Source organism: Aethina tumida, chromosome 1 (genome assembly GCF_024364675.1).
Source record: "Aethina tumida isolate Nest 87 chromosome 1, icAetTumi1.1, whole genome shotgun sequence".
Classification (NCBI taxonomy): Eukaryota; Metazoa; Arthropoda; class Insecta; order Coleoptera; family Nitidulidae; genus Aethina; species Aethina tumida.
In genome coordinates this window covers 54970863-54984773 of record NC_065435.1, presented here as the reverse complement: position 1 = coordinate 54984773, position 13911 = coordinate 54970863, and the positions used below count along the sequence as shown (strand labels likewise).

The following is a 13911-nucleotide window of genomic DNA, read 5'->3' as shown; positions in this document are numbered from 1 at the left end:
CTATTAGAGAGAAATCAACTACACAAATCGTTATTAACGATCATGTTTTAACCATTATAAACCTAACAAGATACAAAGTTAATGTGCAGTCTTTTCTTACATATTGAAACCTATAAGAGGGAATTTCGCTAGAAGTCATTCATATATCATTATGAATTCTACATTTATGATCAAATTTATTAGATGGTTTTTATTTCAAAATTAATCATCTTTTTTGCAAACGAGAATGTGTCAAATATTTTTAAATCATGTTTCAAATCTTTCAAATAATGAGTGTAAGTGTAAGGTTGTAATATGAGGAAAGACTTAGTACACAGAAATTTAATTAAATATTTAATCATTTATTTTTAAGTATATTCTCATTTGAAGTATCATCCTTTGATGCGACATTTTCAACGTCTTTCGTCTTGTCATCAACGTTTTCCTTATCAATTTTGTCATGTTCTTTTTTGCACATTTCTTTTAGTTCTTCACTCCAGCCAAGTTCATCTGCCAACTCAAGACATCCATCATCACAATTTCCTAACCAAGCCACATCTCTTGGAAACTCTTCATCATCAAAACGTAAACCACCTTGCATTCCCAACATTGACATCATTTTGCTCTGTTCCCCAGCTTTTTCGCGGTTTATCAATAGCCGAGGTGTTTTATTAGACACCCTATAAAAAGAACACAAAGAATGATTTTTTAAAAATATTGTTATACAAACCTTTCCACAAGGGAACTAAAGGGCTGCACAACCAAGGAAGACCCAAGAATGATTAGAAGATCACATTTAGCAAAGTCTTTTGGTACCAAATCATGAAATTTAGTTGGCAGATTTTCTCCAAAGAACACAATGTCTGGTTTTACAACACCAGGGCATTTTTCACAAATTGGTATTTCATCTCGAAAAATCCGTTCTAAAATTTAAAAATAAATAGAAATAGGAATTCTTAGTACTGGCTAACACATTTGACTACTTAGTTGAGATTACAGAAATAATCTGAATTTAATTTTTAATTTGAACTTAAACTGCAATATTAACAATTGTTAATAAATCTCTCACCTTTCATCCATTCCTGTGTATATAATTCCTTACACTTTAAACAGTGACCAGTATGGAAAGTTCCATGAGCTTCAACAATTTTGTCTTCAGGTATACCAGCAACTCGTTCCAATGTGTCTATATTTTGGGTATAATGTCTTAAAAGCATCCCTTTATCATTTAACATCTTAAAATATGTTTAAATACACAAATTATACAAAAAACTAGAATATTTTTGCATTACCTTAATAAAGTAATGACTAATAGTTGGTTTGAAACATCCAGGGTATAATTCTTTGGCCAGTTCAAAGAAAGGTTTAGGATTTTCTTCAAAAAAATCCAATTCAAATATTGCCTGTGGATGGGGTAACTTGTATTTTTGTAAATTGTGATAAAGGCCAGTGCCTGGTGAACGAAAATCTGGTATTCCTGCAGCTGGAAAATCTAATATGTATATGATAAATATAATAATTCATAGTCTTACATGTGGAAATTCCAGCACCAGCCATGGTTATAATATTTTTACAATCCATTTTTTTAATATACTTCACAATTCCATTCAAGTTGGGTTCATCTAATATCTACAAATAGGTCTGTTAATCACTGTATATCAAATGTAATAAAGTAACTAACTTTAACTCTCTCAGGCACTTCTTCATCATCATCATCATAGAAACCTAGCTTTTGAGCTAAGTATTTACGAAGAGCCTCCATAGTAACACCAGCTGTACTATCACTGGATCCACTAGCTCCATGAGTGCGGTCTTCTTCGTTAGCTCCTGAAAATCTTCGCATGTAAACTGAACGATACTTAAAAGACTGCATAAATTTTCGACAAAGGGTCATCTCTTCCCGGTCACCTCGAATTACCTGAAGAACTGGAGTCGGACATAGTTTTAAATAATTATACTTTGTACCACAGCACAAACTCTAACTAGTTGTATTATTCACTAAAATTTTACTATAATGAGGTATTTCAAGAAAAAAATATCAAATCATAACAAGTCGTCAGCCAGCGGACCAACACACTACATAAACGCGTAGATTCTCTACGTCATTTATGGTAGGTCTAATGCACACATTTTTATTATGAATTTGTAGGTTATTATTCTTAACACAGTATGTTCGAAAAATGAATTTACAATGCATCGACTCGAAATAATAATTAGTGGATTTACCTGAATTTAGTACAATGTTGTGTCGTTTGGACGCTAAGCCCCATAGACTAGGCAGCTTAAACTTTTAATTAATTTTTGGTTAGAAAATTTTCAAAAAATATGCCGGATTATTGACACTGTTTTATCTCGCCAAAATAACATTAGTTTTAATTAATGTCAATCCATTGGTGGAGAACTTGGGTACTGTGGTAATCCCATTTTCACTATTTCTACACCAATGGAATGAAACGATAAGTATTAAATTTAGATCTTGTTTTGATACAAATCAAGTACATAACTTACAAAAGCATTAACGTAATAAAATAATAAAAATTTCATAGCTATTTAAAGTGACTATCATTGATTTATAACACATAAAATGTAATTCAAATAGGATTTCCATTAAATTAGTTTCTCTATAAAATTGAACCCTGAAATCTTTAATGAAAAAAAAAAATGTAATTTAACTCACACCATTTAGAGCAATGAAAAAGAGCAAAGAATGACAGATCAAAACAACATTTGTTGTTGAGAGCTTTTGTATTAAAAATTAAAACAAGATATTATTTTTCAGTAAACTATATTTTTATAAAAATATACGTACAAGTTTTTGTTAGATAATAAATAATAAAAAAAAACACATTCCATATACAACTTTTATCACTAAATTATTAAAATTAATTTTTGAATTAAGGTAACAATTATAGATAGGTTTATAAATAATACTCATTAATAAATGCCACTTTTTATACACATAAACAAAATACTGTTCTTATAGTAAACATTACTACAACATATAAAAATTAAATTGGCATTGTATATTCTATTGAAAAGGAATGGCTAATGAGACTAAATACTTGGCTTCTTGTGTTTCCTCAAGTGGTGCTTAAACTTGTACTTATTCCTAGTTGTAAAGGAACATTCTGAGCATTTCTGTTCCTCACTGCTGTGTTCTAACGTATGATACTTAAACCTGTATTTATCTTTAGAGGTAAACGAACATTCTGTGCATTTTAACACTCCATTCCTGTGTTCCATTGTATGATACTTAAATCTGTACTTATCTTTTGTAGTAAAGGAACATTCTGTACATCGAAAATGACTGTTGTGTTGCTCTAAATGATACTTAAATCTGTATTTGTTCTTCGTTGTGTAAGAACATTCCGGACATTTTAAGTCATCAATAACATGTTCTAATTGGTGATTTTTGAACCTGTATTTGTTTGTGGTAGAATAAGAACACTGGGTACATTTCATTGCGTTACTATCCAAAGTGCTAGACGCAATATTCGAATTTTTTGTCTCACTTTTCTTAGATTCACGATTATTTGACACAGAAGTAGGGGATTCATTCGGTTTGGAGTTGTAGTAAAAATATTCACTTGCGAAATCGGAAAATGTATCTTTTTCCAGTTTAATGTCGGAAGCATGCTCATGTTTGCCATTACAAAAAAAACTGGCTTCATTATCAGTTGTTATGGACCAATTGGTGGAGTTCGGGTTTAGCTCGCAATTGGTTTGGTTAGTAGGTATATTTTGTACTTCCATTTTCAACCGTGGAATTCCATGAATTCCAATACTATTGCACAACGATTTAGTTATAAACTCACTTACTGGGTTCACGATATCGTGGTTGTATTTAGTATTTTCAAAATTTCTGGTATTTTGAAATGTCTTACTACAAATCATGTCCCGAAATATGTCCAGTGAATGGTTTAAGTTGAATGAAGGCCCAACTAATGGAGCCTCATTGCATACATGCTTTCCTCCGCCCGCGAGAAAATTAGCCATAGATGATGAATGGCCCAAAACTGGTTCATTTGGAGTGCCATCTTGTGTGCCATCTGCAACTTGCTGGAGTCTGTTAGTAAAATTACAGTGGAGGCACTTTGAATCACATATTTTTCGTTGGTAGATGTTATTTTGAAAATTTTCCTGAGGTAATGATTGGCACTTGATCTTATCATCCCAGTTACTGGAGTTCATCTGAGGTAGTAGCTTTGATGTAAATTGTTAGTTTTTTACCAGGGTTATCTGAAAAAAAAATCGATGTTCAGATAATTAAGCTTGATGTAAAGCAATATGTAGTTGTCACATTTGATTGAAGTTTACTTAAACAGTATGGAATCGCTTCTAAAATATATGGAATGGCAGCGAGTGTTAATGGATAGTATTTTGTGCACTGCAAGGCGTAATCCGGGTGCTCCAAGTAAGACACCTTTAGAAATTATTTATGAGGAATAAATGACAGATTCAGAATTCTTTCAGAAGCAAAGAATAGGCCAGGCAATGAACAACAACAAGATTATAGGGTAACTCCCCATCAGTATTAATGTTAATTCAGTTTCAAATATAAACTTCTTATAAAAACAATAATTTGTGTATGTTATTAATTTTTCTCATAAACAACAGATTAAAATTAAGAATTACATTATTGTTACTGGGTAATGAAAAATGTCCAGCTTTTGTCATACCTCTTTAGAAGATCCTACAAATTAATAGACTAATAAATAGACATTTAAGCTCCACTGACTTTGAACTCCACTCATTGTTCCCCAATCTATTAGTAGTGTATTAACATGTATATAATTTTTTTTCTGGAATATTACTATTCGTTAAAGTAATTTATATAGATTTATTATACATCTGTATGAACATTGCAGTCCTTGGAAGATGGATTTTCATTTGTCATATTATTGATCTGGAACTTACACATCTTTTCTCCAATTGGACAGCCTTTGTAAACCCAATTTGCCAGCTTAAATGATTACATAAGTCTTGTTCTCATCAAAATTACAATAATACTCAACAGATATTTTAAGAAAAGTTTAAATTTACAAATAATAATACTATGCTACATATTAACAGCTGCTTAATATCATGTAATATTACTAAAATCACCAATGATTTTAAAATAATTAAATTTAGTTTAAAAAGGTTACTATTAATTTCATTTGTACCAGCTCTTCTGTATTTTATACATCTTTCTTTACCTTCAGAATTGTTAAGATAATTAATTAGTAAAAACGTTCTTAATTTTATGGGAAAATCTTCATTATCGTTTTTTATATATCGAGCAATGTCCTATAATTTTTTAACTGATGTTGTGAAACCAGTAAGTATAACTGATATTGTGAAATAATTTTTACATAACTTCTGATTGCTGGAACAAATAAAATAATAGTAAATATTGTTGTATTCACATAAAAATTATGTTTTTATGACAAAACATCGAAGACCAGAATACAATAATAGTAATGAATTACTAAAACTTCAATAAAGTGTGAGCAGTTAATATTAAAATTATCTTACCAAAAATTAATTGTAAATCCATTAAATTACAAATAAATTCCCAATTTTACTTAAAACATTCACCTAAACAACCCACAATGTCAAATATGCAGCTGATGCAGTGTTGCCGGTTGAAGCAACTGTCAAATAAACTTCTAATATACCACAATTAAATGTTCATATTTAGAATGAACAAATATTGCTAATAAAATTTTAAAATTGAATCTTCAAAAATAAGAAACGTAATAATTTAAAAGTTTATATATAAATATTAATATTAAATATGTTTGGCAACATTGTTTGTTTGCAAATAAGTGCGCATGTACTTTATGTGCATTATTGTTTTGGTTTTCAAGATATTTTTCATGGATGTTATAGAATATCACAGTGAAGTTTAGAACTATGTGATGAATTGCTGGTACGCATATTTTCAAACTCAAATATGATGTTTATTTTATATTCAACGTTGTCACGTTTAGATTACCACTTAGTTTTAGGGGTAAAGTTAATGGTAGCCCTATTCGAAAAACGACAGACTCAGATACGCTTGTAACTTTTCAGAGCAAATCATTTAGTTATAGCTCAATTGAAATTTGGTACATCCGACATACGTTCTTCTCTTATTAACAAACAAAATTAAGCATTTCTACAATAACAATAGTGGCTGTGTATTGCGAATTGAACATGGTGTCATTGAAATACCCTTTTTAATCACATTAACGATTGTATAAGGGTTGCATTCGGCACGAATTGAATCAAATTCTATTGTGAATTCATTTGTAATCTTTTTGTATTAATAAGATTTTCACATGAAATGCATGGAATATATATTTATCAAGAGATATAGAGGCTGAAAAATTGACCAATGATTATCAAAATAGTGAACAAAAGTTTACAAAAATGTGTATTTATTATGTTTATGCACTTGGGTTGTCTGATGAGTTCCAGAAATTATCCATTAATTCCAATGGTACTAGTAACATGTGGCAATGAGGTATCAAAAATCACGGCTTAATCTAAATTTGAACGCATGCGTATAATTTACATCTTATATTCAACCAGGTTCCATAGGTTGGTTTATGTACTCAGCTAGGTCCATCCTAGATTAAATAGTTATCTATATATATCCAATTACACTGCAAGAATACTTCACAGCTGTTTAATAAGCTATTTGAGTTGAAGTATTCACAATACACTGACAATATTTATTATCTCACTGGTCCCTAGCTTTTGGTCCTTTTCAGTTAATAAACGCAGCTTACACAGAACACCTTTGCTCATGTCTTGATTTACAAGCTATCCGTATAAATTTATATTTTATATAAAATCAACAACTGATTTATTATTTTTTTCAAACGGCTGAAAACCGTTGAAACACAAGATCTTTAGCTGTTTTGGTGAGAAATATACCGACTATTAAATAATTTTTCTAACAAATTAAAAATTAATTAGAAAAATGGAATCGAATGTTGATAACATGGAATACACATATGACAGGCTTCAATTGTGTACTAATCTATACATATAAATAAAATTGGAGTGTCTGTTTGTAATATTGAAATAACCGTTTCTTACTACATGCATATGAATATAAATACGGTACATACACCAAAATAACATTTTTTTACAATTTTTGTCTGTCTGTCTGTTTGTTCCGGCTAATCTCTGAAATGGCTGGACCGATTTTGACGGGACTTTTATTGGCAGGTAGTTGATGTAATAAGGAGTAACTTAGGCTACTTTTATTTTTAAAAAATTCTTCTATTTTAGAAAATAAAGTAATGTTGCAACGTCCAAGTACTGTTCAGTACCACGCGCAGCTCACGCGCATGCCACCACTGGGCCGTCACATCGGGCGCCTCCCACCACTTCTCCCACCAACGAATCAATATCACAAAGGCTGCCTGTCGCGCGGGCCTAGAACGCGCGAGCGGGTTGTTGTTAACGGTTGTGTCTCAACGACTTCGTTTAGAAATTGATTGATAGGTATCTTTTATAATTCCACCAATCCGTTCTCCTTATCTTATCTTATCTTAATTCAAAATATTTTGTTACATTTGTGTTCAATATTCAGATTTACATTGAAATTGATAAATTATTTATACGTTATTTTATTTAGTTAGTAACGTAGACAGTTGTTTTTTTCTAATATTTAGTTATGCCTAAAAGAAAGTCAAATCTATCTAAAATCATGAGAAAGGCCAAAAGCCAAAGATTGCGACGTGAAAATGAATCTGTACAAGATAGGGAAAGACGTCTTAAAAATTGTAGATTACGGATGTCCATGTCTAGGTCGAAGGAGAGTAGTTCTAAGAGGAATGAACGATTACAATTAGACAGAACGCGTCATTCATTGTTAAGGGCTCAAAAATCTTTGAAAAATCGAGAACACCGTCTAGAAAACGATCGTATTCAACACGTTCAACATTATATAAAAACTGAGATAGAAGCGAATGACGAAAATATTATAAGACAATGTCAATTAATTAAAGAGGAGCCTCTTATAAATAATGAAGATTGGGATGAAAAACAACCTGGAGCGGGTGAAAATGTATTGAAGTTTGAATGTACTGAATCTGGATTGCAAGGAACTGATGGGTAAGTATACCTATGCAAATATTCATTTACTAACAATTTTATCTTATTAGAAGCTGATTTGTTTATCCTGCTGCTGTTAACTTCTTATTTAAGTCATAATTATTATTTGTAGGATAATACAATATAATAAACTCATGTTAGGGATGTTTTAAACTCTTTTATGAATTAAAATGGATCCACTTTAACGGTGCTTGATTGTATTGTATATATAGCCAGTGATTATTATAACTTCGACACAAAAAATTAAAGAAAAAACTTTTAAAGTAATAGTCAATTTGCATTTAGTTCATAGTTGATTACATTGGTTTTCACGGGTATTTGTGGAACTTTGTTTGGTTAATTTCGCATAGACTTCTAGAATTTTGAACCAGTATACTCCAAGAAGAACTGAATGACTATAGAAAGCAGAGGTGACAAGCAGTCATCGATTCCCATAGGGGACAATCTAATAAAATTAAAAAAAAATCTAAAATACCAAGTCATTGAGAATGAGATTTTTACATACTATCAGTAAATTTTAACATGTGTGTATAATATAAAGTATTTAGTATAACAATCATCGATGATTAGCTGCATTATTTATAAAAATATATGACGCATATTATAAGTCTGTTAGCAATCAATATGAGAAACATAAATACAGAGAAAGTACATATTAAGCAATCAAATTCGGTATATTTTTATTAATTTTAACAGTTGAGAAAATGGTTGAAAATTTATTGAATTGGATAAATTGAACACATAGAGTGTTTACCCTGTTTATTGTTACAGTCTTGTTACTGGTATTTTATGTTTCATTTTTAGTACTTAGTATTTTTTTAACATTTGAATTTGGGGATGGAAATATTAATTGAAATTCCAATTAATAATTAATGAACAACATTTTTTAAGTATTTACTAGTTTATTACTTTTGTGGGATTTGAAATATGGTTAATAATAAGAGGGTAAACTTTAGAAATCATTTTTAATTCCATGTGCTGGAAAACCATTAATAAAAAAATTAACCGATTAGATATAAAGACATAAGTGTTTCGAACTTCCTCCCACCATGTTTTGTGTTAAATGAATATTTATAAAAATAGGGGTGAAAACTCCTAAGTTTATTATATAATCGATTTTTGAAGAAATCAAATAAAAAATAATTCAGGTAATTTATTCGTAAAATTTATACCCCTAGATATTTTTATAGTAAAAAAATCTCATTCATTTTATTAGATTATTGTTTATAACATGGACTTTTTATTTAAAGGAGGAGTGTATGAAGTTAAAATTTGCATTGTGATACATCCTTTACAAATAAACTTTAATCCTTTTTAATGATAATTTAATTTACGATACATTAAATTTATTCTAATTATAATAGTAAATTTTAAATTACAATTTAAGGTAAATTTATTTACCTTAAATTTAATCTAATTCTTTTTTTTTTCATTTTAGAGAAACTGTCGCAACTTGCCCAAGGTATTGATGAAGCTCCACCTACAACTTGCACTAAACTGTTAAAAAGTAAGTTCATGAAAAAATTGCCATAAAAATCGAAGAATATTTATTAGTTTTATAATATTTACTTAACATGTAATATACACATATTTATATACCAGGTTGCAGGTGCAAAAAAAGCTAAAAAAAGAATTAAAAAAAATAAATTTAGAAACTCTGAGATGACAGAAGAAGAAATGCTTAGTATTTTATTGTTGCTGGACCATTTAGCTTAGGAAACACTGAAAAACTAAAGAATGGATGTGGTAATAAATATTTTTAAAGAAACATAACATATGTAGTTTATATATAATCGACCAGTTCCTTAATTTTGAAACGACATCAATCTTTACACTGATTCCTTTACGCTAAAATAATAAACTAAAATAACAATTAATCTTCGATTTCCGGTGTCATCAACACCACTTTGAAAAAAATGAAATTATTACATTTTGCACTGGAATCCCTAGTCTTTGGAAATGTTGGTATTAAACCTCTAAATTCGACTATGGTAAGTTTAAATAAATATACAAAATGCTTGTAGATGTAAAATTAAGACTGTCATACATATACACTCTGCAAAAATGTTTGCAGAGAAAACAAATGAAAAAAGTAGTACGTGGATTACAACGACAAGTAATCAGGATTAAGGATATGTATTGAAACGGACTTTAAGAATTACGAAGCTATTAAAAACGTAATGCTAATTTTTTACTTATTTTTACCATACAACCCGGCATAAATCTTTACTAATATTACTAATTAAAAATAAAAACACAGAGTTAATGAAAAATTATAAATTTTATTACATTTTATTAATACAATAAATAAAAAATCAATATTACAAATAAATAGATTTCAGTCTCAATATCTCATCTAACACATATTTCTTTATATTTTCAATTAATTCCTCTGTCAAATCCATCTTGAAGTCTTCGACTGAAGAACCCATTCATATCGGAGAAGATGCCAAACTCGCTTCTTTTAACCAATCTTTTTATTATGTTTGGATGAGCAGTAGCTTTATTATCCTCCGAATGCAGGAATTGATCGGCAACAAACTTGTCTTCTTCCCGGACTGCTTCTCTTTTCACCACTCTGTCCATAGGATTTCCACTTGATGTAAGTAACGGCGTTATAACAGGACTACTATTCAAAGATCTCTTTGAAATCCTTTCCATCGACGGCAAAATTATATCGTCATCCCTAATGATGGACGGCATGGCATAACTGACACTCAGCACCATCAAACTTAACATCCAAACTTTCATTTTGGCTTATGGTTACTACGACGATTACTGACTTAATGGGTGGCAGTACGTGTCGTACACTTTTATATGCGGAATTTGCGTAAATGAAAGTGCTAATTTATTGTTTATTAAACTAATATCGCTAATGTGTGAATGACATCTTTGTTATGACACTCACGGACCAGTTACTATTTTTAACAGTGCACTGGCTAAATTTCTGGAATATCTATTCATGTACACATTGTTTACATTCTTGCAAATTGACCAGTATTTACTTATGACTCATAAGATATAAACAATCATTTCATCGAAAATAAATATTTGAATATATTTATATAAACTACTTATTCATATTTCTATATGATGCAATTTCTAATAAATAAGATAAATTTTTTATGGGATAATTTTATTTTATTTTTTACATGTTATAAATTACATGTACAAGTATCAGATTGTTTAAGATGTTCAAGCATTCGGTTTAAAACCTCCGGACTGGCTTTTATGTTATTCTCCTCGTATATACTTTGCAACTCTGCAAGTTCATTTTTATCACTTAATTCCTGGGTCCTTGTCAAATTGGAGGTAGTTACTGTTTGTAATTGATCACTTAGAGGATATTCAGTAAATATGTATGGAATTTCTGTTTGCTCATCAAATTCTATCTTAACAGAATCAAGTTTTTTTGTAATGCATTCTACGTTTTCTGTTTGAATTTTGGACGCCTTCGCAGTTGTACAATCAGGCGCATTAAATTTCGTGTCCTTTGAAAAATAATATGGAGGTGCTATTGGTGGTTGTACAGGTGGTCTATATTTGTATGGTTCCTCTCCTTTTAACTGAAAACAAAATAAATAAGTAAAAATAATTTTTTGTCAAAATTAAGTTTAAATTTTTACTTGTAATGGATACGTTGTATCGGAATCATAAGCGCTCACATCTCCACAAACAACAAATGGAATGATCACCCTGTTGACTCCTTCAAGTTTACTAAAATCTTTGTTCGAAACATTTAAGTAAGGTGTCATTAATTTTGGGTCAAATCCTTCTGGTGGATCATAAGATGTACATACTACAAATGCCTCTGTAACGAAATTAAAGAATTATTAATTTATTTCGGTAAATATGTTATATCAAAATTTTTGTTAATTTAATATTAAAATTCAATTAATTATTATATTGAAATAATGACATACATTATAAAAAAAAGTAGAATAAATATCAATCAATATAGATATTATCTATACCTTTACCTAGAATTGTAAAATATAATTTATATATAACAAATGGGTTTTCAAAAAACAATTGTCGAATTTTGCCTGATAATTTGATGATTTTTGAGAAAAACGCGTTTAAAGATAAAATTGATTTCATTGTTATGAATGGTTAAATATTATTGTTAGGGCTAATTTGACATTTCAGGTCCATATAATTCACTTTCCTCTTCTTCGAAAAGCGCCTGCTGGGATATTGTAGTTCTTCATCAAGATGAAGATACAGCTTGGTTGTTTAACTCCTTTCATTCTGGCACTTGAAAGGCGCATCACAGCCTATTTATTTGAAATGCATTTTCAATCATAGGCCCGAAATTGATATACGAAATATTCCATTCACACGTAAGAGCAATTATGAATTTTAAGCCTTGCAAACTTGAATGTTTAAGTCACATTTTGTACATATCACTAAATTGTTAATTGCATAAAAATCCTAAACAATCTGAATAATACAATATCCATGAGATGGATCAATCAAAATATTTTCATCATTAGATCCTGAACAATAACACTGGTAGGCCCTATAGTAAATGTAACTTTAGACCTGCTGAATGGCTACTTTTTAGAAGGCTGTAACTCAAAAACTATTTGAGATATTCATTTGAAACTTTAATATGTTATTTCTGAAGGTGTAGACTATCAAAAAAATTTAATTTTTTCGAAATTTTACATTAAGTATTTCATTTAAACTGATAGGTCATGGGCATAGATATATTATTTGTAAGTATTCCAAACCTTTGGACATGTGTGTAAGTTAACAAACATACCTTCAATTATTATTGAAAGTATTAGCATATTAGTTCATAAGTGATAATTAATATACAAATAGTAAACAAAACATTTTCTAGCCTTACTAGATATTTCTAATTTTACATATCATTATATTACTATTAATATACAGAATAGTAAATATAAATATAGTTTCTAAAATTTACACTATTAACTGAAAAAAAACGTGTTTATTGATATTTTCTTGACAAAAGCCAGATATAACCCCTTAATAACACATACCAATACTTGAGTTTCTGGAGCTACTGGGCTTCACAACATGAACTTCTTTAAACAAAGTGTATAATTGATTTGTCAATAAATCATTATTCTTCCCTCTGAAAATTTTTGCTACAAATGTTCCTCCAGGTTTCAAAACATTACAAGTGATATGTAGTGCCCCTAGTAGTAACTGTCCTTGAATGTAAATATCCATACAGTGCAAACCAGTTACTGAAAATTATATTTTAAAATAATTGCAACAATATATTATTTTCATATTTTACCATCTGGAGCACCATCACAAACAACTAAGTCTGCATGGGTGCCTTGAAAATGTCCTATAATTTCCTGTGCAGTGGAATATTTGGTGATATCACCCTGGATTTGAATAACCCCTGGCAGTGGGGACATTGGTTGCAAATCCACAGCAACAATTTTAACATTTTCATTTTTGAATTTTGTTTCTTTATTCACTTCATTACTCAAATCTTTTGATTGAACAGCAGTATCATCTGTGTGGAATAATGTACATTTCTCCTTTATATTAATTTTTTCACCCAAATACAATTTTCTTGATAGTACTTGACTCCATGACCCTGGGGCAGCACATAAATCTACAGCTTTTGTGACTCCTACAATTTAATTCTGTATTTAATATACACGCAATAAATCGATTTGTACCTTTAAAAATATCAAATTTTTCGTCAATTTGTAAGAGTTTAAAAGCACTTCTAGCCCTCCACCCTTGTTCTTTTGCTTTTCTATAATAAATATCACGTTTGTCTTTGGATGTTTTGCCCATGGTCGTTATAAGTTGAAAAAGTAAGGTTAGACCACTTTATCAACA

The 13911-nt window shown here is 29.8% G+C and overlaps 3 protein-coding genes and 1 long non-coding RNA gene across 7 annotated transcripts; 1 reads left to right on the top strand and 3 right to left on the bottom strand.

Moving 5' to 3' along the window:
- Nucleotides 1-248: 248 nt before the first annotated feature.
- LOC109603015 (NAD-dependent protein deacetylase sirtuin-2) lies at nt 249-2057 on the bottom strand. The gene is made up of 7 exons (XM_020019468.2): nt 1898-2057; nt 1661-1806; nt 1512-1608; nt 1272-1462; nt 1049-1214; nt 710-902; nt 249-659 (listed from the first exon to the last, which is right to left on the bottom strand). The coding sequence occupies exons 1-7, from the start codon at nt 1917-1919 to the stop codon at nt 338-340; spliced, it is 1137 nt and encodes a 378-aa protein (XP_019875027.1). The 5' UTR covers nt 1920-2057; the 3' UTR covers nt 249-337.
- Nucleotides 2058-2917: 860 nt separating this feature from the next.
- LOC109595589 (protein hunchback) lies at nt 2918-5588 on the bottom strand. Its single transcript, XM_020010979.2, has 2 exons — nt 5497-5588; nt 2918-4218 (listed from the first exon to the last, which is right to left on the bottom strand). The coding sequence occupies exon 2, from the start codon at nt 4168-4170 to the stop codon at nt 3034-3036; it is 1137 nt and encodes a 378-aa protein (XP_019866538.1). The 5' UTR covers nt 4171-4218; nt 5497-5588; the 3' UTR covers nt 2918-3033.
- A 241-nt stretch (nt 5589-5829) lies between these two features.
- On the top strand, nt 5830-9737 carry LOC109595587 (uncharacterized). 4 transcript variants are annotated; one of them, XR_007548892.1, is made up of 4 exons: nt 5830-5893; nt 7747-8073; nt 9512-9580; nt 9676-9737. It is a non-coding gene; the product is annotated as an uncharacterized LOC109595587 (long non-coding RNA). The 4 variants fall into 4 exon arrangements; XR_007548891.1 differs by lacking the exon at nt 5830-5893 and adding an exon at nt 7252-7461; XR_007548890.1 differs by lacking the exon at nt 5830-5893 and adding an exon at nt 7252-7461 and having other exon boundaries at nt 7632-8073.
- Nucleotides 9738-11209: 1472 nt separating this feature from the next.
- On the bottom strand, nt 11210-13905 carry LOC109595583 (putative tRNA (cytidine(32)/guanosine(34)-2'-O)-methyltransferase). Its single transcript, XM_020010969.2, has 5 exons — nt 13746-13905; nt 13349-13696; nt 13086-13295; nt 11700-11884; nt 11210-11639 (listed from the first exon to the last, which is right to left on the bottom strand). Exons 1-5 carry the CDS (start codon nt 13864-13866, stop codon nt 11229-11231), a joined length of 1275 nt encoding a protein of 424 aa, XP_019866528.2. The 5' UTR covers nt 13867-13905; the 3' UTR covers nt 11210-11228.
- Between the last annotated feature and the right edge of the window lie 6 nt (nt 13906-13911).